At 35.1% G+C, this 26,005-nt stretch overlaps 1 protein-coding gene across 2 annotated transcripts; it reads left to right on the top strand.

Annotated features, from left to right (window-relative positions):
- Positions 1–1,695: 1,695 nt before the first annotated feature.
- On the top strand, positions 1,696–25,412 carry LOC101252027 (UDP-glucose:glycoprotein glucosyltransferase). Of its 2 annotated transcripts, none has more exons than XM_010316422.4 (37): positions 1,696–2,121; positions 5,032–5,481; positions 5,591–5,741; positions 7,103–7,274; positions 8,029–8,102; positions 9,297–9,393; positions 9,511–9,623; positions 9,736–9,851; positions 10,493–10,550; positions 11,201–11,353; positions 11,443–11,541; positions 11,673–11,834; positions 13,019–13,087; positions 13,944–14,026; positions 14,187–14,349; positions 15,396–15,530; positions 15,625–15,730; positions 15,820–15,914; positions 16,073–16,185; positions 16,293–16,503; positions 17,148–17,216; positions 17,398–17,543; positions 18,318–18,419; positions 19,638–19,785; positions 20,953–21,009; positions 21,117–21,247; positions 21,332–21,420; positions 21,601–21,953; positions 22,073–22,168; positions 22,279–22,337; positions 22,681–22,783; positions 22,882–23,040; positions 23,174–23,314; positions 23,413–23,456; positions 23,550–23,664; positions 24,368–24,520; positions 24,635–25,412. In XM_010316422.4, the coding sequence occupies exons 1-37, from the start codon at positions 1,922–1,924 to the stop codon at positions 24,809–24,811; spliced, it is 4,962 nt and encodes a 1,653-aa protein (XP_010314724.1). In that variant the 5' UTR covers positions 1,696–1,921; the 3' UTR covers positions 24,812–25,412. The 2 variants fall into 2 exon arrangements, with proteins under 2 accessions (XP_010314724.1, XP_004230486.1); XM_004230438.5 differs by having other exon boundaries at positions 22,273–22,337.
- The last annotated feature ends 593 nt before the right edge of the window (positions 25,413–26,005 follow it).

Raw genomic sequence — 26,005 nt, 5'->3', positions numbered from 1 at the left:
GTAAGTCCGACGATCTCCTTTTAGATACGCCTCTCCTTCTAGATGGTCTCAACAAGTATTATTAATTTTCATATGTATAGTCAATTTTCATGTTCAAATTTCATGCAACTGTTATAGGAAAAAGTATGCAAAAAATTAGTTAATTGTTTTTCTGTACCAAATTGAAGGATTGTATTTGTTAATTTACAAAGCCAATAGATTGTTCAAATTTATTCCATATCACTCTGACAATAGTTATTTTTTAAAGAAAGTCTCGACAAGTTTTTTGAATTTCAATGGTTTTTTTTTTGAAAAAAATAGTAAAATTATTCTTCTTATTTATAATTTCTCAAAAAGTGTGTGAAAGAGAATATAAACAATTAAAATGAGAAAGTTCTTTTAAAAAATATTTAACTCAATCTTAAAGTGCGAACTTAGACTTTGAGATTGACTCTCTCTCGAAAATAGACCGACAATGATACTTTATATTTTTTTAAAATAATAATAATCAAGTTTTCATTAGCCTTCTTATTTTTGTATTGTAGTTGCTAGAGTTGTTGATCTTGCTTCATTGGACCAAAATGATCTACCGGAGCTACTTACTCAAAAGAAAAGGAAAGGATAGCAAAGACAACTCTTCTTTTTATACTTCTTCTATTTCGTTGGTTTAAATTAAAGTTATATCAAAATTATTAAAATGTCCTTTAATCTTATGATTTTAAGCATGTCAAAGATAAAGTGTTGTCAAAAAAGAAAAAAATTTCATTTTTTTAAAACAAACTAAAAAAGGAAATAGGAACCTTTTTTTTTTAAAAAAAAGAGTATAATATGATTGATAAAATAATAATATTAATATATTCACTCTAATCTCGAGTAAAGTTTAAAAATGATATGATATACACAAATTTTATTCTTACTGAATGATCCTCGACTCTTGTCAATCGTAATATGATTAATAATAGAAAATAATTTCATTAATTAATGAAAGAAGATGAGTGAATAGAGCTAACACGTAATAAAAGTACGTAGCGTCTTGTTCGAAGGTTTTCGATATAATATTTTTTCGTGCAACCATGATCTTGCATCAATTTCAAGTATCCACCAAGTAGAGCTTTGCGTTAAGATTTTGACATTTCTTGAAAAAAGTATTAATTTTAAAAGAAATACTCATGATCTCCTTTATTTTTAGTGTGTTTAAAAAAGAATGACCTCTTATGTTGGTAACATTTTAATTTCAATTTTTCACGTGACATGTTTAAGGCTACAAGATCAAATGACAATTTTGTATATTTGATCTAACTTTAATTTAGGATCACTAAAGTCAAAAATCTTCTTTATATTTTTAAATTCCGTATCAATTCAAACCAAGTTATTCTTTGTGAAATGGAAGAAATAATTTTTATGAATAAATTGTAGTAATAAAATAAAATATGTCATAATTTATAAATGAGACAAAGTTTATTCGGAAGAGAAGTAAACAATTATATATAATAAAGTTATGATCCATCAGACAAAACATACGAAAATGTAATTTTATTCTTCTATTCAAGCATAATTGGTGAAAAAATTATGATTGCTTTTATTTTTTACACAAAATTTATCAAACGAGAATAAAATTTAAATAAAGATGAAAAAATTGGTTATTTTGGCAAAATCACTAAATAATCCTATTTGTTGTGACCTATAAAAGTACAAAGGTATTACCAATGAACACTTGCCATATCAGAAAATGAGCGTAGAATTTAGGCGTTGCCTAAACTACCCTTGTTCCATTCGAGAAGTCAAAGCCTTATATAAATGGGTCTCCCCTTTCCGATCACAGCTCACTGAGCCCTAACACACTACTAATTTAGGACAAAATCTTGATCAGCAGTTCAAGAATTCTAACTAGGAATGTTTCAATCTTCATTGTAGGATTTTCTTGAATGTCTAAACAGTTCTGATGAATCGAAAACATCATTCTATTCATCAAAATTCAAGAATGGGGACTCGTTTCAGATTTGGGTTTTGGGTTGTGATCGCTGTTGCTTTCTCCATTTGCCTCTCTGGGTATTCAGTTTCTGCCGCAAATAGTAAACCCAAGAATGTTCAGGTTGCTCTTAGGGCTAAATGGTCTGGTACCCCTATACTCTTGGAAGCCGGGTATGTATTCTTCATTTTCTTGATAAAGGCCTTCATTCTTGATTGACTTGTTTTTTCGGATTGAAGTGCAGTAGAAGTTGTATTGCTTTTGGTTGCCTTTTTGCACTTTTCTTTTTGTGACAAGTAACCAACTTATCGAATGTACACTGTGTATGATTCCAAATCTTGCGTATTCTTGGTAAATAAAGATTACATAGTTCTTTTCTTGACTTTAGGATTCCTAAAACTTTCAGTGGGAAGACAGTATTTTGTGTAGTTAAGTGCTCTTACTGTTACTCCTTGTCTTCTTGTTGGTAATCCTTCTTTCTCCAGTCAAGAATGCTTTGCTGTTTCTATGAGAGTTCAGCATCTCCATGATGTTATGAAGTTTTAGTTGTACTAGTATGTAGAAACACTTTTGGAGAATAAAGGAGAGATAAACTAGTATATTCAACTTGGCTTCCCATGAAAATCAAGAAGGGTACTGTTATGTTATCTCTCGAAGAATGGCGTTCACTTCCATGGAACTGTACAATTTTTTGAATTCCGTTAGAGACTATTGGTATATCTGATTTTCTAGGTTTTTTTTTTGGTGAACTGTTAATAGTATTAAAGAGTAGAAGGACCATTACATCTATAGAGAACCTAAATCCATAGCCACATTATTGGAAGGGTTCTATGTCTTCAAGCTTCCAACTGTAACAAGAAACTAGTTACCTAAAGAAATGCTGAAGCAACCTATTACTTCTATGAGCCTTCTTAGATCCTTTGAGCAATGTTATTCTCTCTGGAAATTCTGTTTTTATCTGTGCAACTACTATTTTCTAGGTTGTTACCTTGGAAGTACTGTGATGATCATGGATCTTGTCTTTGCATACTAGCCCATATATCAGACATGATATATGCCCGTTGAGTGATGTCTAATTGTAGAAAGCATAAAGCAAAAACCTCATGCTTGAGTAAATGGTTTAGGGAAAGTATAATAGTAAGAGAGTAAAAACCAAGTTATACAGTCATCTAGTTCCTCCTTGTATGTGTAGGTTTGTATGATATAACTGAGTAAACTTCCTTGAAATTGCCAGCTTCTCTTGGTGATTTAAACTCCTATGCAATCTGTAAGAGAGTGAAAACCAAGTTATACAGTCATCTAGTTCCTCCTTGTATGTGTAGGTTTGTATGATATAACTGAGTAAACTTCCTTGAAATTGCCAGCTTCTCTTGGTGATTTAAACTCCTATGCAATCTGTAAGAGAGTAAAAACCAAGTTATACAGTCATCTAGTTCCTCCTTGTATGTGTAGGTTTGTATGATATAACCGAGTAAGCTTCGTTGAAATTTCCAGCTTCTCTTGGTGATTTAAAGACCTATGCAATCTTTTTTTTTTGGGAGAAAATGTAATGAAATTTTTTATTTAAAGACTAGCACCTAGAGAGTGCAATAGTGAGAAGTACAGCTGTTAGCCTATATGCATCTCAATACATACAATAACTACATGTGAGAAGAACCACGTAAATTAACATCCTATCTCACTACCCTCGTCACTACCACCCCAACTATTATCATGCCAACTACCTTCACTACCATTTCCAGCCACACTAATTAACCACCACAACTACCACCGCTAGTCAGTCACTACCACACCACCTAGTACATCCACCATCACAACCAACCACTAGTCCACTACCACCTATTGTCAAGCATCACCAATCCATCAGCGGTACGACCAATCATCTATACATACCATCACAACCATAACCAACTCCATCATTTTCAAACATCACCATCACCGCTCCTATCACACAACAATGCCACCTGCCACATTGCCAAATACCACTACCAGCCACCACTATATAATCTAATGTTTATGAATATACTATTTAAATTGTTTTACTTGAATTTAATTGTTTTACTTGAATTTTATATGGCCATTAAGTATGGTCTTAATGTAGGACCAGTTCCCTCCTCTCACCAGACAAATGGGCCGTTGTATATATGCAAGTTTTGCAAGGTCTCGTATTTTTTCTCTTTTCATGAACATGTTCTTCACGTTGATATATTCTTTAACTATTCCATGTATTGAAATTCTATTTGATTTTCGATATCCTAACTACTCACCTAGTTCTTCAAAATTTCTTAGTAAATCATGTAGAGTAATGCTCTTGTGTGCTTTTTAAAAAAAATCCTTAAGATTTGTGAAGAAACTAAGGACCCTAATGTAGACTGTGAAGAACTCATTGTATTGTTAGCTGAGCTGAAGGGACCTGGGTAACATCTTTTTATTTAATAAGTATTAGAGTGATATGCATAGAAATCCAAGTAGAGTTGATAGTGTAGGATCAAGGATGTTGATATACAAGTTATTTCCTTTTCGGTTGAGCACACTAGTTTGGAGCTTGGATAAGTAGAGTCCTTTATTTCTTGCAGTGTCCAGCCATTGGAGATCTGAGTTATGATTGTGTTTAAGGACATTATTGCATGGATAGTACAGTTAACTTTAATCTTAGGATATCACATGTTTAAAGAAAAGGACAGATTGGGGGATAAATAGTAGAAGAAAAGCTACACATTGTAGGTAAGTTAAAAAACTGGATGCTTGCAGCAATTGAAACATTTTATTGTAAAAGAAACATGTCTAGAAAATCAGGGTTATGTTCGAGTAATAAATAAAGGAGGAATTTACTATAAGAATAAGGGATGCGGTGAAGTATAAATATCTTGGTTTCTTCTATCCTGCATGAACAAGTGCTTTCTCAGACTCATGAAAGAAATGTATGTACACATAATGATATCCATATGTAGTTATATACCACATTGAGGTTTCCTTCTCTTGCCAAAACCTACTCAACTAGTCTTCTCATGGGTTTCCTTGTAATAGGAGCAAACTGTGCCTTCTCCTTTTACATTTTCTGATGTTCTGCTCATGATGGACAGGGAGTTGCTATCAAAGGAATCTAAGGACCATTTTTGGGATTTTATTGAGTTATGGCTTCACTCTGCAGATGAAAATTCTGACTGCCGTAGTGCCAAAGATTGCTTGAAGAGAATAATAAAGTATGGGAGGTCTCTATTAAGTGAATCTTTGATAGCCATGTTTGAGTTTTCTCTCACTCTTCGATCAGCATCTCCTCGGATTGTGCTTTATCGTCAGTTGGCAGAGGAATCTCTTTCTTCTTTTCCACTTACTGATGATAACAGCTCAAGCTCTCCTGATGAAGGAGTACTTCAGCAAAGTGATAATGCAAAGAACAAAAAGGTTAACCCCCTGCTTGTTGGTGAGAACCCAAGAAGTCCTGAAGGAAACTGTTGTTGGGTAGACACTGGTGAGAGACTATTTTTTGATGTTGCTGAGTTGCTAGTGTGGCTGCAGAACGCCAAAGAAGTGTAAGTTCTTTACTTTTCAAGGAACATATACAAGGTGGTTTCCTTGATTATGTCCGGATGTATGTGAGCTCTGCTGATCTTTGATATGGGCTAAATATTTTTTGTGCAGATCTCTTGATACATTGCACCCGGAGATTTTTGAGTTTGATCATGTCCATCCAGATTCAAATGTAGGAAATCCGGTGGCTATCTTATATGGTGCTCTGGGGACCCATTGCTTCGAACAATTTCATCATACCTTGACCAGTGCTGCCAGAGAGGTCAGCTACCATGCCTCTATATGCTATCTCATCCATTGTGCTTATTAATTTTTTTCTCTTGGCCCTTCAGAATGAAATCAGAATGGCTATTCATATTTGGATCCTCTAGAATATTTTTTTTACATGTATACTATCCATGACATTGATAAAAGCTCTTCAATATTTAACGTCTCCTTTTTTGCTGCTCTTATCTAAAAGAAAAGAAACACATTTTCTATGATACATCTGTTTGCACCTTGAGAAGCAAAAAAATTAATTCTCCAAGATAATTAAGTGATAAAAGACCCTGAAATAGTGTAGAAACTTATTAGATGACAAAAAATGTGTTTTTTCTTTATCAGAGGTAACCTCACATAGTTTCCATTTGCAGTAATTAAATCTATCAAGGGATGTAGAGGAAGTAAGGTAGAGCCTTAGTGGGTGCTCTTGATCATCAATATGCTTCTCGTAAGAAAGAAACAAAAAATAGGATTTTGAGAATGAGTTGCTTGTATCCCCCGGAGATTTTTAGGGTTTGACCCTTAAAGCAAGATGTTTGATTAGTCCTTTTGGTTGGGTTGATCTCTCTCCTGTACTTAAGTGTTGATTCTTTCCAGTAATTTATCAGCTCAATAGATCTTTGTTGTTAGCTGTTTTGATAGCTTATTTTTTGACTTTCTGGGAGCTGATATTTTCTTTCTTTTATAATCTGTGCATCTGGAGTGTGCATATTGTATGGGCTCCTGCCATATATAAAGATTCTTAACACTTCTCCTCGAGTTGGAGGAACACAATCTTTTGTCGAATAAAGCGACAGTCTACACTTTTTTACTTTATTCTTTTGTGAAAGACTGGATTTGAGACAATGTGATAACAATTCCTGATTGGTCACTGGTACTTCTGTCTATAGTCCCGTACTTTTTTATAATCAGCCAATGAATGAAGCATTGCAACGCTTTTCGGTGTTCCTCATGATGACTTCTCTTTTATTTTCATTTTAATCAATTGAAACATTTGAATTTGTTTCCAGTAGGTGTTACTTAACAAAATACTTGCTACAAAGATTAGGGGTGGGGGTGGGGGGTCTAAGTGTTCAGGTGGGGGTTCACTTGTTCATTACCTTGCCTATGAGACATATTCAGTGTTATCTCCTTACAACTAGAGAGGAAATAATATTTATTTTGTCATCTCTGTCCATTTTTTGAGGCATTGAGGAAAATGTCCAAAAGCTGTCGTACTCTTCTCTACTTTCTCTTTGTTTTGATTCTCAATCAACCTGGGGAAATAGCCCCCAACTCTTTTTTTGTACTCTCCCTCCTATTACTAAACCAAAAATAGAGTTATAATTTGTTCTACTGCTGACCATCCAATAACTATCACAGGGGAAAATCTATTATGTCGTTAGACCTGTGTTACCTTCTGGATGCGAATCAAAAAGTACCCCCTGTGGAGCTCTTGGTACCAGAGATTCCTTGAACTTGGGTGGTTATGGTGTGGAACTAGCTCTGAAAAATATGGAATACAAGGCTATGGATGACAGCATTGTAAAGAAAGGTTAGTTCTAATGTGCATTCATCTGAACCATGCTACTTGATGCAAGCAGCGGTATTGATGCGATAATTTCAAACATAGTGTTGAATGTAATTTTACCAGTTTAGGATGTTCTACTGATTCCTATAGGATAACGTTGGTTTTTCTAAAATGTGAAGACTGACCCTAGTTTGTTTCTGGATCTTTTTCGCTTTTTCATTACCAATTGCCATGGTTGAGCTGACATTGCTTGCATCAAGGATTAAGTGACTGGATCCTTAGATCTCAAGATTTTCCGTAAAGAAAATCAGCAGAAAAATTTTCTTTATTTTTGTGGTATCAAGGCTGAACTTGTCTTATTCTTCGTTCTTGCAATGAATCTCAGAGACTCATTTTTTTTTGTATATTTGTTCCCAGTTTTCTTATAGATAGTGACTGTACTTATGTTAGAAACCAGGTTGTCTTTTAGTTTCTGGATTGTGTGAAAATGTTTTTCCAGAATGCTGGATTTTAGGATATAAAATATACTCGTACCTGTGGAGCAAAACCTTTGTGTTTTATTTAGAACCACCCACTTAACTCCTTGGAAAAATTAGGAGTTAATGTTACAGTGGTGCTTATCTCACATTTAAAGTTACTGCTTTATTCAAATTGTATCTCATGTATTTTTCTTTCCCTTGTAGTTTGGTTCTTTTAGTACCTGATAAAATAAAATTAAGTACATGCTTCTTTTATTTTTTGTTTAGCAAAAAGCATCTAATTTTATCTATTGCTGCAGGGGTCACTCTTGAAGATCCTCACACTGAAGATCTTAGCCAAGAAGTCAGGGGATTTATATTCTCTAGGATTCTGGTTTGTGTTTTCAACTTTTCATATTTCAAACTGATAAATGAAGTTAAACAGAGTTTCTATTGGATTTTTTTTTGAAACTGGAAACTTGAGTTTCTATTGGAAATTATTGCCTTAGAACACAACAGGAATATGATTAAAGCTACACAGTACATGTACTTGTTGATGACTTTGTGGACCCTACTGTTCAGAAAAGAAATAACAATGTCGCCAATAAAAATTAATGTCGACAAACTTTATTGACTACATAAAGAAGTTCTGGGTAGATAAGAAAGGATGATAACTGTGTTTGCTGACAAGTAAAATAAAAGGAAAGAGTAGCAATATTTATCACCTTTTCCACTAAGATGATTTAGTGGAGAATATAATGTTCATCTAGTTTGAAACTCTTAAAATCTTAAGAAAAATATGCATCCTAGTGTTATTTACTTGACCAATTAAATAATAATTCACTGAAGGACAAATAATAATAACAATAACAGAGCTTATCTCCCTTTAAGTAAAAGAACAACACGGTGGTGTGCTTGAGTGGACGGATCACCTTTGTGAAGGGTAAGTTTGGTAAAGTGCTGGCTGTTTGACTCTGTTCCTCAAAAGTTTCTCTCTTTGTGATCTTATTGTATTTTTATTTCCCCTCTTAGACTTGACTTGGTGAAGCTATATAGAATGAGAAGTCAGAGTACACAGTAATTCCCATCTCTCTGTTCTCCCCCTTCCTTTACCATTCTATTTCTTCCACCATATTTTGAATTCTTACTTGAATAAAAATGAGGATAGAGATCTGTTCGTTTACTGCTGAGATCTTCTTAATATGGCAGAAATTATCTTGAGAAGTTTGGTTGTTTTTTTGTAGAAAACCATGTATATTTTTTTTAGGTTTTCTACTTTTTGGTATAGTGGCTCATTTTACCCTTCTTTTGATAAAATCTTTTACTTTATCAAAAAAAAAATCTTACACTTCACTCTTCCCCCCATGAAAGCACAATGTTATTAATGAAGGGCAGACTAAATGCAAACACTATAGCAGTGATGCAAATAAGACTTTTTCAAAAAAATTCTACACTACGGTTCATGCTTTGTGTGATTAGCTTTTAGAGTCCAGTAAAAATTCTTTTAGGTGGTTGTAATAGTTATGTGCAATCCACCCTGCCAAGGCTTAGTCGTTGAAGAACCGATTCTGTCTTCCCTTGTCTGCAGGAGCGTAAACAGGAGTTAACATCTGAAATAATGGCTTTCAGGGATTATCTTCTATCATCAACAGTTTCTGATACACTTGATGTCTGGGAGTTAAAAGGTGATGATAACCTTACTATTGTGAGCCTAGAACTTGTGAATATTAGAAATGAGAGCTTTTTTTTATTAAGCTAATCTTATGGTTACTCCCTTTGTGATTCCAAATAAAAATAAACAGATTTAGGGCATCAAACTGCACAGAGAATAGTTCATGCTGCTGATCCTTTGCAGTCAATGCAAGAAATTAATCAAAATTTTCCTAGTGTTGTCTCTTCTTTATCTCGGATGAAGGTAAACTGTTTTTCAGTTAGAATGTATAGTGTTCTAGTGGTAAATTTTTTTATAACTAACTGTAACATATATTTGGATCTGATTGTTTGATATGCTTTTAAATTTTTTGCAGCTCAATGAATCTATCAAAGAGGAAATTGTTACAAATCAGCGAATGATTCCACCTGGAAAGTCATTAATGGCCCTGAATGGTGCCTTAGTCAATTTTGAAGATATTGACCTTTATCTGTAATGCCTTCACTTGCCTCTCGGCCATCTTCTTCTCTTCCGCCTCCCTCCATTTATTTTCATGTGCAATTCATTTCCTATAGAATCTGTTATTGTATTATATTATTCGCTCTAAGGAGAAGTAAAACAGAAATGTGTTCAAAATTTTGGTCCGTTTGGACATAATAAATTTTTTTCCTTTCAAAAACCTGTTTTTGTGTCAATTTTTTCCTCCAATTTGAAAATAAAAGTTTTTCAAGTTTGAAATGCATGCCTAAACACTTCTTCAACTTTCAAATACCTCTTTAAACTCAACTTCGTATACTAAATCCCCCCCACACCCCCACACCCCCTCAAATATTACATAATTCATGTCCAGACGCCTACACTTAGAATTGCGGAGATGGGAGAGGATTCAGTTGAACCATCCTTTTGTATGTGCTTTAACAAAGGTTCTCTGAGTGTTTGCTTATATGGTTAAGATTGATAACTTTTTTGACTTGACAAAAGAAGTTATTCGTAGCTGATTCACTTTATAGTTTGCATCTGATTTTACTTGTCAAACTTTTAGCTGATTCACCAAGGCGCTTCACTGTTAGAAGCGGAGCTCACCCCTTTTCTTCTTGGTTGAGTTGAAGAACTTTCTGAAATTTGTTTTCCAGGCTGGTTGACATGGTCCATCAGGAGTTATCATTAGCTGATCAATACTCTAAAATGAAGGTGCGAAGCTCTAGAACCTTCTCAAGGGCATGCCTGATACCGATGCCCTGGGTTTTGACATCTTTTTTGGTTATCTGAGATTCTTTTCCGATGCAACCAGTGAGTAATTACCTGATTTACCGGGGGTGGGATGATTTCCCAGAATATGCTGCAGAAACATCTTGCTAAGGAAACTAAAATGCTTCATATGTTTTATACATTATATTCCGTCATTTAGAAGAGAAGTCTATAGTGCTTGAACCTTAACTATGGGTGAAGTTTAGCTCATTATTTCAATTACAAAAGCTTGCGACCTAAGATGGCCAATTATATGAAGTTGCCTCAGCTTCTTTTCTCGTGGAGAGTATGCTCAGAACCTAGAACATTTCTGGAACTTCCTAAGCAGTTGTGCATAAAAAGTATATGATTGCAAGTTATAGAAATTAGATAATTCTGACATGGGACTTAACATGTCAGATGAAGTTTCTTTGTGCTTAGTTTTGCAGACCCTAAAGATTCGCTTGTCCTTCGCCTGTAGGTTGTGCATTTCATCAATGCTTATGTCCTACCTTTATCCTTTCTTATATCCCAAACATCTTAGGTGATTAATTTTTTCATGTCTGTTTTGTTAAGCAAAAGCTCATGCAGTAATTGTTGCTTGAGAATTTCAGATTCCTGTCAGCACCGTGAGGAAGCTCCTTTCAGCACTGCCCCCTTCTGAGTCTAGTACATTCCGTGTTGATTATCGCTCAAATCATGTTCATTATCTCAATAACTTGGAGGTGGATGAGATGTATAAACGTTGGCGGAGCAATTTGAACGAGGTACCTCATTTTTTTGATCCTCAGATTGGCTTCTTTATCCTCACTTCATTAACTTTTATTTTCTAACTTTTTGCATCTTTTTGCTTTAGATCCTGATGCCAGTCTACCCTGGACAAATGCGTTACATCCGGAAGAATATCTTCCATGCAGTTTATGTTTTGGACCCTTCCTCCATTTGTGGGCTTGAGGTAAAGCTTATCATTTTGGGAACCCCAAAAATGTTTTTGTGCTCATTTGTTTAATAGTTGGTTATTGTTTGTTGTCATTCAATGGATAGTGATAAAAGAATATGGTTTAACAAGTTCTCTACAATTTGCAGACAATTGACGCAATTGTTTCAATGTTTGAGAATCATATTCCAATTAGATTTGGAGTGATATTATACTCTGCCAAGTTAATTGAGGAGATCGAATCAAGTGGTGGTCAACTTCCCCTTTCTTATAAGGAGGACAGCCCTAATCAGGAAGAACTCTCCAGTTTGGTAATTACTCAAATTTCGTTAGAATTACAGTATTGGTTGAATAAGATTATTTGGACCTTTATCTCGTTGCCTTTCATTCTTGGTATAAGCCAAGTGGCTCAATGTTCACAAGTAAATACTTGTTTCTTTTGCATGGCACATGGTAGTGTGCATTAGTTATGAAGAAAGGCGTTTCTGTTGAAATGTTTTCCTGACACATGGTAGTGTGGATTAGATTTCTATGGCTTATCTGCCCTACATATGACGCAAAAGTTCAATTGAAATGTTTTCCTGATTAATTATTAAGTATTGTATCTAGCCATGTTATAGTAATAGGGATGCTCTGATTTTTCCATCTTCGTATATTGCTGGCTGTTGCATAATTTTTTTTTTTGCAACATACTTATAGGACGTAGTTGGTGTATATGAACTACTCATTCCATTTCAAATAAGTGAATTGTTGAAGCATCTTTTATATTTCAAATTAACTTAGTTGTTCAATCTTTTTGAATAATTTTAATGTTCTTTCATTTGGATTTCCTATGTGATGAGTACAAGAATCTATAATTGGTTTGAAATGTTGGAGTAGTAATCATAATTAATGTTTAGTCATTCTAAAGAGTAATTTGGCAATAATTAAAAAGGTATAAATGGAAAATGATGTCTAATAAATGTCTTAATAATTAATATATTCTTTTCTTAAAGGGTGTGTAATGCTCCAACAATTCACTTATTTTGAAATGGAGGGAATTATAATATTCAACTGCTAGCTATGCTGATTGGTATCATGTAATTAAAAGCTCAAATAGCTTGCAACTTATATAAGTATTTAATTGGACCTTGTTCTAACAGCTTGGAGTATACATGCATGCATCTAGTTGTTTTTCTTTTTTTGATTGGTAAATAACAACGCATGCATCGAGACACTGAAATTGGTAAACTTAGCACCCTTATGCGTGATTTTTGTCATAGATGATATTATTTCTTTCTTTTAGAACATGATTTCAAATTTGCAATTAGAAGTTAGAACTCTTTTTACATGTAGTTGGTGTACTAAGATTTCATAAAATTTTCATTACATATTGAAAAAACGGAATTCTTTTCACTGTCTTTCTTTTGTTCCATTTACAGTTTTATTTCCCTTGAAGTTTCAATTTTGTTCTTGATGCATATAACTGATGAAAAACTGTATTGTTTATTCACAGATTATTCGTCTTTTCATCTACATCAAGGAAAACCGAGGAATTGCAACAGCTTTCCAGTTCTTGAGCAATGTATGATTTCAATACTTCCTATTCTGTATACTGCCTATTAATGAATATGTTAGCTTGCAGGGGATGCCATATGTGTAATTACTATGTTAGTATGTGAACAGCTTCTCTGAAGGTTAACAAGTTGATGAATAAAGGAGTGTCTGATAAAAAAAACCCAAAAGCAACACTTGTTTGCCTTTGAGGGGAGCCATTTTGTCTTAGCTGTAATTGCCTATTACTATCTTTTAATATGCGATTCTGCATGTTACCGGTCTCTGTATTTCCAGAAATAATCTTTTGGGTTTTGTGAACAAAAACTTGTATTTACTTATCCAAGAACAAAGGAAACCTGAATTTAGTGTGTGCAACTTTTTTCATGACCTGCAATGTTGTAAAGCTAGTTCCACTACTTGCCATACCTCACAGGTATTTTTATTCTAGTCAGTCATATTCTTCTCCTTTCCTCACCCCAATGCCTTTGTTAGTGTAGATATTGGGTTTTCTTTGTAGTAGACATCCATTTTTTCAGGTGGGTTTTCTACTTTATACGTACTTCTCATATATAATATGGAGCTCCCCCACAACATCTATAGAGCATTGCTCCTCATAGGAAAATCCCTTTGCTAGTGTAAATTTTAGAACACTTATGTCTGGAGCATGTCTGATGAAGGGGAGTTATGGGCCAGGTCCTTTAGTTTTACCTTTTGATGCTCTGTTTTCTGGAAAAATGGTGGTGATTCATATCAGGAGGTGTATGGTTTTCAAATTTGGAAAACTTTTTACTACTTCTACTTTGAGTTTTTCCTGTTGCTCTAGTAGTGTTTTTGGTGTATTATAAATATACACAGTGAAGTAACAGTTTCACCTAGAAATATAGGTGAACAAATTGCGAATTGAGTCGGCTGCTGAAGATCCTCCTGAGGTACACCATGTTGAAGGTGCATTTGTGGAAACACTGCTGTAAGTCTACCATTTTCCAAGTGTCCAGTTCATTTTTCTGCTTGTTTTGTTGAGAGCTACATGCGTTACAATGGCTTCTCATTGCTGATTTCTTGAGTTGATAGATTGTTCCTTTCTTAATTTGTGTTCCAAAACATTTAAAGCTTGTGTCTTTTTGTAGACCTCAGGCTAAAACTCCTCCTCAAGATACCTTGCAGAAACTGGAGAAGGACCATACTTTCAAAGAACTCTCTGAGGAAAGCTCTCTGTTTGTGTTTAAGCTAGGTTTGGCTAAGAGACAATGTTGCCTCTTGTTCAATGGGCTTGTCCATGAGCCCACTGAGGTATAACCCCTATTCATGATCACAGATTGGAATTATTGAAAACTTGGCTTAGTGTTTGACATTTTTAACTTTAAGTTTGGTCTCTACTTATAAATGGTCTCAACGATTGCCTTTTTACCATTTTCTGAAGTTTGATTCACTGAGAAGGGTTAAAAAAATTCTCTTAGACAAGTATGCATTGTGTAAAAGGAAAACAATTATGTTAGGTAATTTCCTTAGGAAATTAGATTTGTTATTTGGATGTCATGGTCTCGTGAACTGGCCTTTTCTCCATGTGCTTTAGTTGCTCAAAGATAGATATGTTTCCTGCTGAAGTGTGACCATCTCATCTAAAAACTTAAGCTGTAAGATGTAAGAGAGAGCACACTTTTTATTGGTCAATTATATTCTCAATACGCCTCCTTGCGTGCGGGCCTGATTTTTTTTCATGGGCCAAGCATGTGAATTATTATTATCTTTTATTTATTTTTTAATTTGTGTGGCGGTGAGATTCGATCCTAGGACGGACCTCTGCCTGCTCTGATACCATGTTGAAGTGTGTGACCATCTCATCTAAAAGCTTAAGCCCGTTGGAGAGAGCACACTGTTCATTAGTTAATTATATTTTCAACATTTCCAATAATATGGAGTTAGCTTTTGAGAAAGGTTTAAAATTATATCCTCAACATTTCCAATTATATGGAGTTTGCTTTTGAGAAAGGTTTAAAATTATATCCTCAACATTTCCAATTATATGGAGTTTGCTTTTGAGAAAGGTTTATAATTATATTCTCAACATTTCCAATAATATGGAGTTTGCTTTTGAGAAAAGTTTAGGGAAATAGAGTTTTTCCGTGGAGTCCTGATATATGAGATACTAATTGGCGATTCATGTAAATTTGTTTCTAATTTTTTCTGTTACTAATTGATCTAAAAGCTGCATAAGCTATATCAAGCCGAAATACTCAATCTCCATATCAGTTGGTTATCTATTTGTTTAAGTATATATTTAGGTGGATGAGACTGTCCAGTAACATGATTTATATGCCTGGAACTACTACTGGCAGGATGCTCTTATGAATGCAATGAATGATGAGCTTCCTAAAATACAAGAACACGTTTATTTTGGGCACATAAACTCTCATACAGATATCCTGGACAAGTTTCTATCAGAGAGTGGCGTGCAGCGCTATAACCCACTGGTACAATTCTTTGTTTTCCCAAAATATGTTGCATTGTCTTTTGTGCTTAGTGCCTGAAGTAACTGGGTACATTGTTGTCTCCTTGTTGACATAGATTATAGCTGAAGGGAAAGTCAAACCGAGATTTGTATCTCTCTCTGCTTTAATTCTAGCAGACAACTCATTTTTCAATGAAATCAACTACTTACATTCTACAGAAAGTAAGCTATACTCGGCCCTAACACTATTGTTTAATGTGAAACATGTTTGAGTATCTTTTTCATTTGTGTTGTCTTAATTTCTTTTCCAGCAATAGATGATTTGAAGCCCGTGACTCATCTTCTTGCTGTCAATATCGCGTCAGAGAAAGGGATGAGATTTCTTCGTGAAGGAATACATTATCTGGTAGTTCTCCATCTCTCTTTCTCTATACATGCATATATGTGTGTGTGTTTGTTTGTTTGTTTGTTTTTGTGTGTGTATTTACACACACATCACTTTTCATCATTTGTTATTTCTTAATATTCTTGGTTATGGGAATTAAGTATTTGGATTTTCTGCAGATGACGGGCACCACAACTGGACGCTTGGGAGTGCTGTTTAACTCCATTCAGGATCCTCACTCACCAAGCATTTTTTTCATGAAAGTTTTCCAAATCACAGCTTCATCATATAGGTCTGTACTTACTCTTTTGGTTCTTTTCTTTGGGAACTTCTTTTCCTAATGGCTTCATTAAACTGTACTTTTTTCTTTCTTCATCTTGCTTTCAATATGACATGCAGTCACAAGAAAGGCGCTCTGCAGTTCCTGGACCAAATTTGTTTGCTTTATCAACATGAATATATGCATGCATCTTCTGCGGGTACTGGAAACAGCGAGGCATTTATGGATAAGGTCTTTGAACTGGCTAATTCAAATGGATTGTCCTCAATGGGACTCAAGTCTGCTCTCTCTGGACTTTCTGATGAGAAGTTGAAAATGCACTTGAAGAAGGTACCCGACTATTCCTGGCTTTAATTAGTCTGTTCAACAACTCACCAAGGCAGTGTTAAATCAAGATCACCACATCCATGGCCTTGAATTTTATATTTCGTCTAGCAGTCCAGTACATGAGAACTGATTAATGTATGGGATTTAATTCCATGGGTTAGAAGTTGCAAAATGCTTAGGATGCCATTTTTTTCTGTTTTTTTTATCTATAGTATCTTAGCTACGTTCACTCGAAATTCTTTGAAACATCAAATTAGAGAACAACACTACCTTTTCAATTTGTTAACTGTATGGTCAAAGCATTTAGAGAGGACACCAATCATACCAATATGAACTACTCCCTCTGTTGACTTGATTCGAAGTTTAAGAAAGAAATACTTTTGAAGTTTGTGGTCTAAAATATGTCATAGATGTTTGTATAGCTATAAATCATTTCATTAAGGGTAAAATACATATTTTAAAATTAAATTGTTTCTAAATATATAAATTTGTCGTTCTTTTTGGGACTAACTACAAAGGAAGTGAGTCATATAAATTGTGACTGAGGGAGTAATAGTTTTAGTTTGTGCTCTGTGGCTAAGATATTGATTAGATGCATGCTTGCTGAATAGCCTCTCATTTATCCTTTATTTTTAATACATTTACAGGTGGGGAAGTTTTTGTTTGGAGAAGTTGGCTTGGAGTATGGTGCCAATGCAGTTATTACAAATGGGAGAGTAAGTTTGATTTGTGTCCATTGCATTAGTTTGAAATTTGGATTCTATTTTGATTTTTTCAGATTCCATCTTCATGATTTTTGGAGTGTTGGTGTGCTTTGAGTAGACATTCTTTTTATCAGTTTTTGATGAACGTTATATTGTTCTGTGTCAACTCAATGGTCTTTGACCATTTTGATAGGTGATTAGCCTAGCTGACAACACAACATTCTTGAGCCATGATTTGCAACTTTTGGAGTCTCTGGAATTTAAGCAAAGAATAAAGCATATAGTGGAAATAATTGAAGAAGTAGAATGGGAGAACATTGACCCTGATACGCTAACAAGGTTTGTGCATTTATGTTCTTATGCTTTCTGCTCTACTGCCAATTGTGAACTACTGCTTATAAGGAAAATTTGGAAGTTGTTTCTTCAAGTTTGATACTCCTGTTTCCATCATTAATATGCTTCTAATGTTTGCATATCTATACTATTATATGGAATCGTAATAGAGCTATTAGATGTGAGTAGTGTCTTTAAGTTTTGCAAACATCTTCTTAAAGCTGGGTTCCCTGGAAGTCAGATGATGGCCTCATAATCAATGACTGTTGTTCACATAAATGGTGTCTTTTAAAGCTTTATGCGAATGTCAGATGACACATTCCCGTGGCTGCTTTCTAGAAACTGAGCGTTCTTTAGTCAATTTTATACAAGGTGGGATTTTGTAATTTCTATAGAGGTTTGACTTGGGACTTCCATAATGGAGGTCTCAAGTTCTACATCCCTTGCTTGCGACAGCAGGGGTTGACCTTCTAGTCCGAGCTCGTCATATCAGACTTGCCTAGTGTAGTTCACCTCTCATGTGTGGATTACTTTGTGCGCACCCAAAGGTAGCGGTTGCGGGTTCCCTTGTCATAAAGATATAATTAATTTTATTTAAAGTTTTGACCAACTTACAGCATAAAATAAATATAGACCTTTGGTTTATGGACCTAGTTAGTATTCTAACAATTTCCAAGGGTCGTCTTTACTTGAGAAGCTAATTGGGTGCTTTTTTTATTTCTTCAACATTAAGTTCTCACTATTTTCTTCATTGCACTAATTTTTTCTGTGATAATGTAGTAAATTCATCAGTGACATTGTCATGTCTGTCTCATCTTCAATTTCTATGAGGGATCGAAATTCCGAAGGTGCTCGCTTTGAACTTCTGTCTGCGAAATACAGGTAACACATGTCAAATTCATTATTTTGTGAATACAATTTTTATTGATGATGTGGATTTTACTTTCAACATAGTGTAAAGTTGATTTATCTCAACTTAGTGAAGTTCTCCTTGTTACAGGTTACTCCAATTTCTTATATAAGGAGACTTCTTGTCTGTAGTCAAGTCTATATCCAATAAGGATTTCCTTTGTCGCTTGTTCTCTTTTCACATTACTCTTCTATGGAAAAATTGAAGATAATAGTTTTTATAGTTAAAATAATCTATATGGATATAAAATAGTTGCTAAAATATAAATTATTGAACAAAAATGTGTAATGTTTTATGCAAACAAACATTTTTTTCAAGTTATTTTCAAATGCTTAAGTAGTATAAGAAATGAAATGTTCTAAAGCGTATGGGAGGAATTACCGAAGGCATTTGAGATATTTGCTTTTAGAGTCTCCTCACCACTGCAAGTGCTGCGATGAGTCCCAACTTCTCCTTTAAACCATTGAATTACAATGACATATGACTTTGGCAGCATCTTTTCATTGTGGTGTCCACCATGCATATTTCTTGCAATTTAAAATCATAGGAGGCAAGAAGGTTGGTTAAAATTTTTAAGTAGGGACTGGAAGAAATAAAAACATTGAACAGAAAGATACTCCTCAGCTTAATTTTGTAAAACCTGGGTATATTCTTCATACACGCGTGAGTGCTATGTTTAAGATAGAGATGCTGCTGGGTAGTAAGATTATTCCTTTATGTCACAAGTCTTCTTTCCTACCTTTAAATATGTTGCTGCTTTGGGAAAATACCTCTCTCGGTTCAAGTAGGCATGTTATAAGTAGTTCTATCTTTTCACTAACCAGATTGTAGTTTCTTTACTTTTCTCTCGCTTTGCGGTCTGAAAAGGACACAGCTGGGTTCTCGTTGCTTACTCTTGCCTAAGGTTGAGCTTTCTCAAGGATTTTAAAATATCTGAACTTAGAAAGTACATAAAATTGGAAATGTGCTCGAAGTTCAGTCATGGTGTGAACATGCATTTATGTGTGGAAGATTCTTTATCGAACAAAAATATTCTCATATAAATAAGCCATGGAGTTCATGTTGACTCCTTTCCCCTTAAAACACGAAGAACACTCTGTTAGAAATTGCACAATGTTGGTTTATATGAATTCTTTTTGGTTTTGGAATTTCTGTTATATTAAATCAATTTTTAAAATGTTTTCTTGCAGTGCTGTTGTTTTAGAAAATGAAAATTCCAGCATTCATATTGATGCTGTCATTGACCCCTTGAGCTCATCTGGTCAAAAGTTGTCTTCTCTTCTTCGGCTTGTGTCAAAGTCCGTTCGGCCAAGCATGAGGCTTGTACTCAACCCCATGGTGAGTTGATTTCCTTGAGTAATATATGACAACCATTGGAAATGGTCACTACTTCATTTAGAACTCTGCACTTTCCCATGATTTGTACTGGCAGTGGAACTGCCTCTGTAATGTGCTCTACAGTTTATAACTTAGGGGGAGTCCTGGGCTAGGAGCTGGTTTGGGAAATCACCGGAGCTTACTTATTCAGAGGGACTTGATTTTGAAACGGAATGATTGATATAATCGATATTTCATAGTAGGACTAATGTGATTTTAGGGTCTGAAGACAGGTTCGTCCTAGGGCTTGGTCAATTGAAAGATGCATGGCATCAGAGAAGAAGGAAAATTAGCCAACATCAGTGCAATGTTTTATAATTACATCTAGGGCGCTAGGTTAGAACAAATGATACGCTTTAAGCTCGACAACATAATGATGGTTGAAGGGAACATTTCAGCAAGAATTTACTTTTCATTATTAGTTGAGGTGCGTGCTAGCTGATGTAGATCTGTCATTTATTCATCAATGAAGGGAGCGAAAGACAGAGAGTCTAAACTGTTCCATATATCATCCACGTATTTGGTGAATGTCCATGCAGAGGTTAGAAAGGGAAGGAAGTTGGATAGTTGCTCCTTGCTAGTGTTTGAGAAGAAGAAACTCAGTTTTGAAGCTACTGAAACTCATAAGCAGTTAAAGTTCGAATTGTGAGAGATGGCTGAATTGAAAGTTCAGGGCAAAGTCTATTTACGTCCTACCCTCCCCTGACCTCACTTGTGGAATTGCAGTGGGTATGTTGTTGTCGTTGTTGGCTAAATTATAAGATGGTCTTTCAAAAAAAATATATGTTCCTTTTTGTAACTAGGGTGCTCCAAATATGAAATGTTAGTACTTTGGCTATCTTGCTCTTGACAGTCAGACATGCATGCTGAGGCCGGCTAAATGAGCAATCAAAAGTTTGTCCTTACAATCACTACTTAGTTTTGGTTTTAACTTCAATAATTTGCAATTTGTCTCCAAAATACTTCCATGTCCTAAGGTATGTTGCCTCTATATTAATAAAATGAAACATCTACGATGTTTGTATGTCTTGAGATATGTTTCCTCCTTTGTATCATAAAGATCTCGACGTAATGGCTTTGTCGATAAACCTTAGGTTTAGGAAGTTTTCATTATCTTTTTTCTTGCAGAGTTCACTGGTTGATCTTCCATTGAAGAACTACTACAGATATGTTATACCAACACTGGTATGTCAGAACAACTTGTCTTTGCAAGTCCTTCAGTCATAATTTTTTTGATGAATTAGTCCTTCATGCATATTATTCTCCCTGTCTCATTTATGCTAATTTTACAGGATGACTTTAGTAGTACAGATTACACCATTTATGGTCCCAAAGCGTTTTTTGCTAATATGCCACCTTCTAAGACGCTAACTATGAATCTTGATGTTCCTGAGCCATGGCTCGTTGAGCCTGTAGTTGCTGTGTAAGTATTTCAAAAGATTATGGAACTTATGCTAATGGCATATATGCCAGGCTACTTAGTGATGATATCTGCCTAAACTTGCAGCCATGACCTAGATAATATGTTGCTTGAAAACCTGGGAGAGACTAGGACACTCCAAGCAGTGTATGAACTTGAAGCACTAGTCCTGACAGGTACTTCATTCTCCTCTAGTTGATGTAGTAGGTTACAATATTGGTAAAAGAAGAATAATGGGATGGACTGCAGATGAGCTAATTCCTTAATTGTAACCCTAGATATTGGCTAAAGAAGAACAATGCCATAGTTCCACTGCAAATGATTTAATCGTTGTAGTTTCTAAACTGTTTGATCAGGTCATTGCTCTGAGAAGGATCAGGAGCCTCCTAGAGGACTTCAGCTAATCCTAGGCACTAAAAGTACACCTCACTTGGTTGACACACTTGTCATGGCCAATTTGGGTTACTGGCAAATGAAAGCGTTTCCTGGAGTTTGGTACCTGCAGCTTGCTCCTGGTCGAAGCTCAGAGCTTTATGCTTTGAAAGATGATGGTGATGGTGGTCAGGAGACAACTTTGTCAAAACGGATCATTATAGATGATTTGCGTGGTAAACTTGTTCACATGGAAGTGATTAAGAAAAAGGGCAAGGAACATGAAAAACTGTTGGTTTCAGCTGATGAAGATAGCCATTCACAAGAGAAGAAAAAGGTGATGATTACCCTTTATTATTTTGTAAAGCATTTCCCTTTACAGAAAAGAAATTATTATGGGTCAGTAACTCTGAAATATTTACTAAGCTGTAGGAATACTAATTTTTTTGTTCACAGGGAAACCAGAACAGTTGGAATTCTAATATTCTTAAATGGGCTTCTGGATTTATTGGTGGCAGTGACCAATCAAAGAAGAGTAAAAACACTCCAGTGGTAATTCCTCAAGTTCCACTCATCAAATATAGTAATCATACACATTAAGTTATCTAGAGAAAGTGTATGGTGATGGTTAAACGATTTTCTTTTCCTTGTCAAAGGAGCAGGTAACCGGTGGTCGTCATGGGAAGACGATTAACATATTCTCTGTTGCTTCTGGACACTTGTGAGTTTCCTGATTTTATTCATCTTTTTCTTTTACCCTGCATTTTGATGCTCCTTAGGTGGTCTCTTCTAATGCTTTACTTTTTTCATTTCTAACAAGAAAAAGAACACAAGAAAGAAACAAAATCTTGTTGTCAATTTAGTTTATTCTTATATATTTTTCACTTCTACTGTTTTATGGCATACCTACTTTCGTGATAATTTATGGACAGTTGTATAGTTTTGGTTAGACTTATACTTTACTTATCTAAGAAGAAGTTTAGGTCAGACTTTAATTTGATCTTCCTAATCTTCTGCTTCTATTGTAGTTTCAACATCTAACAGCTTTAAGATGTACATTGCAGATATGAACGCTTCCTAAAAATTATGATACTAAGTGTTCTAAAGAATACTCAACGGCCAGTGAAGTTCTGGTTCATAAAAAACTATTTGTCTCCTCAGTTCAAGGTATGCTAACTTGCGTTCTTCACCTTAATTCTTTTTAGCAGCTTGTTTCAATCTATAAAGTTTACACGTTGAACTAATGAGATACTTTGTTCTTTTAGGATGTAATCCCTCATATGGCTCGAGAATATGGTTTTGAATATGAACTAATTACCTACAAATGGCCTACATGGTTGCACAAACAAAAGGAGAAGCAAAGAATCATTTGGGCATATAAAATTCTATTTCTTGATGTCATTTTCCCCCTGGCACTGGAGAAGGTATTCATCCCCCCCCCCCCCTCCCTTCCCCCCATTATTTTTTTGAATTCAATACATTATCTTTACTAGATCTTGTATTTTTTTGGTTGTGAGCTTATAGTTAATTGAACTTCTGTAATGTGTTAACCTGCAGGTTATCTTCGTAGACGCAGACCAAATTGTAAGAACTGACATGGGAGAACTTTATGACATGGATTTGAAAGGACGGCCACTTGCATACACACCTTTCTGTGATAACAACAGGGAGATGGATGGCTATCGTTTTTGGAAACAAGTATCGGCATTTCTTTCTATTCACTTCTCTTTCTGCTCACTCATTGTCCTTTTAACTGACTAAGCTGATCACTAATGTTCTTTGTATTTATTGAATAGGGCTTCTGGAAAGAGCATTTACGAGGAAGACCATATCATATTAGGTATCCTTACCTCTTATATGTTGAATCACATATATAATAATTGTTAGTTATTTGAAAAGTGAACAAGCTTTCCATGGTGAATGCAATCTGCAGTGCTCTATATGTTGTCGATCTGCTTAAATTCCGGGAGACTGCTGCTGGAGATAATTTACGAGTGTTTTATGAGACACTGAGCAAGGATCCAAACAGTCTTTCAAATCTGGATCAGGCAAGTGAATGCTTTCATGTGCAATCATCATATCATTCTACAACGCTGGCTCATCTTAAGTATTTCCTTTTTTGTGTTTTGACTTACTTGAAGCAAGAATGTGTTGGTTCTGAGGGTACACAATTTCTTTGCATTGTACTTGGTGCTTTCTGCTAGTGTACGTACTGGAAGTAGATTCTTCATTCTTTTATAATTTTATAATCGGCTATCTTTCCAGTTTGATTTCTTCATTTTAGATTAGAGAACTTCAGAAAATATAAAAAACTATTATTTATAAATGGAGATAGTTAAACATGATTATCCTGTCCTAGCGGAGGCCTGATATGCCTTCTTTATATTTGAATTTTTTCGTCCAGCAACTTAAAACTAGTAAGTCTTGCTGTTGCATAGTGATTACAGTGGTTATATTCAGTATGTATTAATTGGTAAATGGACGACAACCAAGTAGACCTGGCATAAGTTATGTCAATGACAACTTACACCATGCATATGTTATGGTAAAGTTCGGAATCTGTCCAAGCATTTCAGGGAAGTTCCATAGTTTACAATCAATATACTTTCCTGATAAAATTTCTCTGGAACCTACATTTCAATATAAGTGGTCAAGACATTGCCACCAAGCTTTAAGGTTTCCATAATATGATGATTATATTGCTCTTTACTTTTATATTGTGTTATACTGACAAGAATCCTTGTATCTCAGGATCTCCCAAACTATGCTCAGCATACTGTACCCATCTTTTCACTCCCACAAGAATGGCTTTGGTGTGAGTCATGGTGTGGTAATGCAACAAAGCCCAAGGCAAAAACAATAGACCTCTGCAATAATCCCATGACAAAAGAACCCAAGCTTCAGGTAATGACTGAGCTGCCTCGCCGTGTCAATGGTCTCTTTCCATGAGAAAACATCTTCGACTTGCAGTTTGTCCTTTGTATCATTAGCTCCATTTTTTTCTTGTTTATCTTGTAGGGCGCCAAGAGGATTGTGGCAGAGTGGCCAGAACTTGACTATGAAGCTAGACGCGTTACTGCAAAGATCTTGGGTGAAGACTTTGATCCCCAAGACCAGGCAGCACCTCCTGCTGAAACACAAAAAACCATCAGCGATACTCCATTAGAAGATGAGGAATCCAAGTCAGAACTGTGAATTTGATGCTAGGCAAGTATTCCTGGTGCTTAGACACCCCTTCTTATCGGATACATTCACTTTGTGGTGCATCTCAGCTGCCATTGTAAAAAGGCTAAGAACAGTGTCTGTTGAGATTGTCAATTGAGGCAGAGACTTAGAAAAATTGATTAGCTAAGGCGGCCTTAAATGCACGTTTACGTACCAATTTTGCAATTTGATCTGCCCTTAGTTGTTAGTAGAGAGGCAGACTTGACATCTCATATGGATAGATAGCTGCAGAAGATTCTTGGTAATATATCATACTTACTATGTGCTACTCTCCACAGATTGGGCAGTTAGGAAACAACTTTCAAGATCTTTTATTGTTGAAAGTTGGAACATTCTGCATTTTTGATATGTAACATTGAGGTCTCACCTACATTCCAGTAACTTTTAAAGGTTTGAGCAGTTAAATTACTACATCCCTCCCCAACCTATGTCAGTGGGAATCAACACGTACAGTCAATTTGAACAAACTTCAATTTTTGGCCTTTGTTGAGAAAGTCTCTTGTCAATGTATCAGGTTGTTACAATGAGACTATAGGGTGTATTTGTTCAATCCCAAGAAAATATTTTTCAATTTTCTCATGTTTGGTTGGTTAAATATTTTAGAAAATATTCTCTAGGAAAACAAGCTTCGAAAAAAAAGAAAGGAAAATGACTTCCTTAATGAATCTAAACTAATTGTGCCTTCTATACTCTACATACCTCATCTTCACTCCCGCCTCCTATAATATATGTCTAAATTCTGTACAAATGCTTTTAGGATAATATCTTTGTCCGCTGACTGCAATTTGTTCAAAAGATGTTAAAGACACGGTACATGAAATAATTAATTAACCCATTTGCTAATATTATCATTATAATCTGTAATGTAAATATCTTTTGACTCACCAACCAACACCAGAAAACATAATGAAAATGACTCGTGGGACTAAACACACTCAAAATCATTTTCTTGTGATACATGTTTTAACTTCCTCTTGCTAGGCTCTCTGTATCTCATACGACACTTCCATTCTTTCACATTCCCAAGGAGAATGAAGAAAAAAATCCCCTAAATATGACAATTTAATTTGTTTGCGTTTCTTCATTAAACTAGAAGGCCTTGTGAGTACATATCAGTTTTCCTGCCCTTTTAAGAATTTTTTTTTAGTTAACCAGAGTATTGGG

The sequence above is a fragment of the Solanum lycopersicum genome, chromosome 1 (assembly GCF_036512215.1).
Source record: "Solanum lycopersicum chromosome 1, SLM_r2.1".
In the NCBI taxonomy this organism is placed as follows: domain Eukaryota; kingdom Viridiplantae; phylum Streptophyta; class Magnoliopsida; order Solanales; family Solanaceae; genus Solanum; species Solanum lycopersicum.
Note: the sequence above shows the minus strand (reverse complement) of the source record. Positions and strands in the feature narration are given on the sequence as shown.

Excerpts from the sequence above, each read along its gene's own strand:
- LOC101252027 (XM_004230438.5), top strand. The coding sequence starts at position 1,922 with ATGAATCGAAAACATCATTCTATTCATCAAAATTCAAGAATGGGGACT. Across the intron at positions 19,786-20,952 it reads GGCTTGTACTCAACCCCATG|AGTTCACTGGTTGATCTTCC; the intron begins GTGAGTTGATTT and ends TTTTTCTTGCAG. Across the intron at positions 22,784-22,881 it reads ATTTGTCTCCTCAGTTCAAG|GATGTAATCCCTCATATGGC; the intron begins GTATGCTAACTT and ends TTGTTCTTTTAG.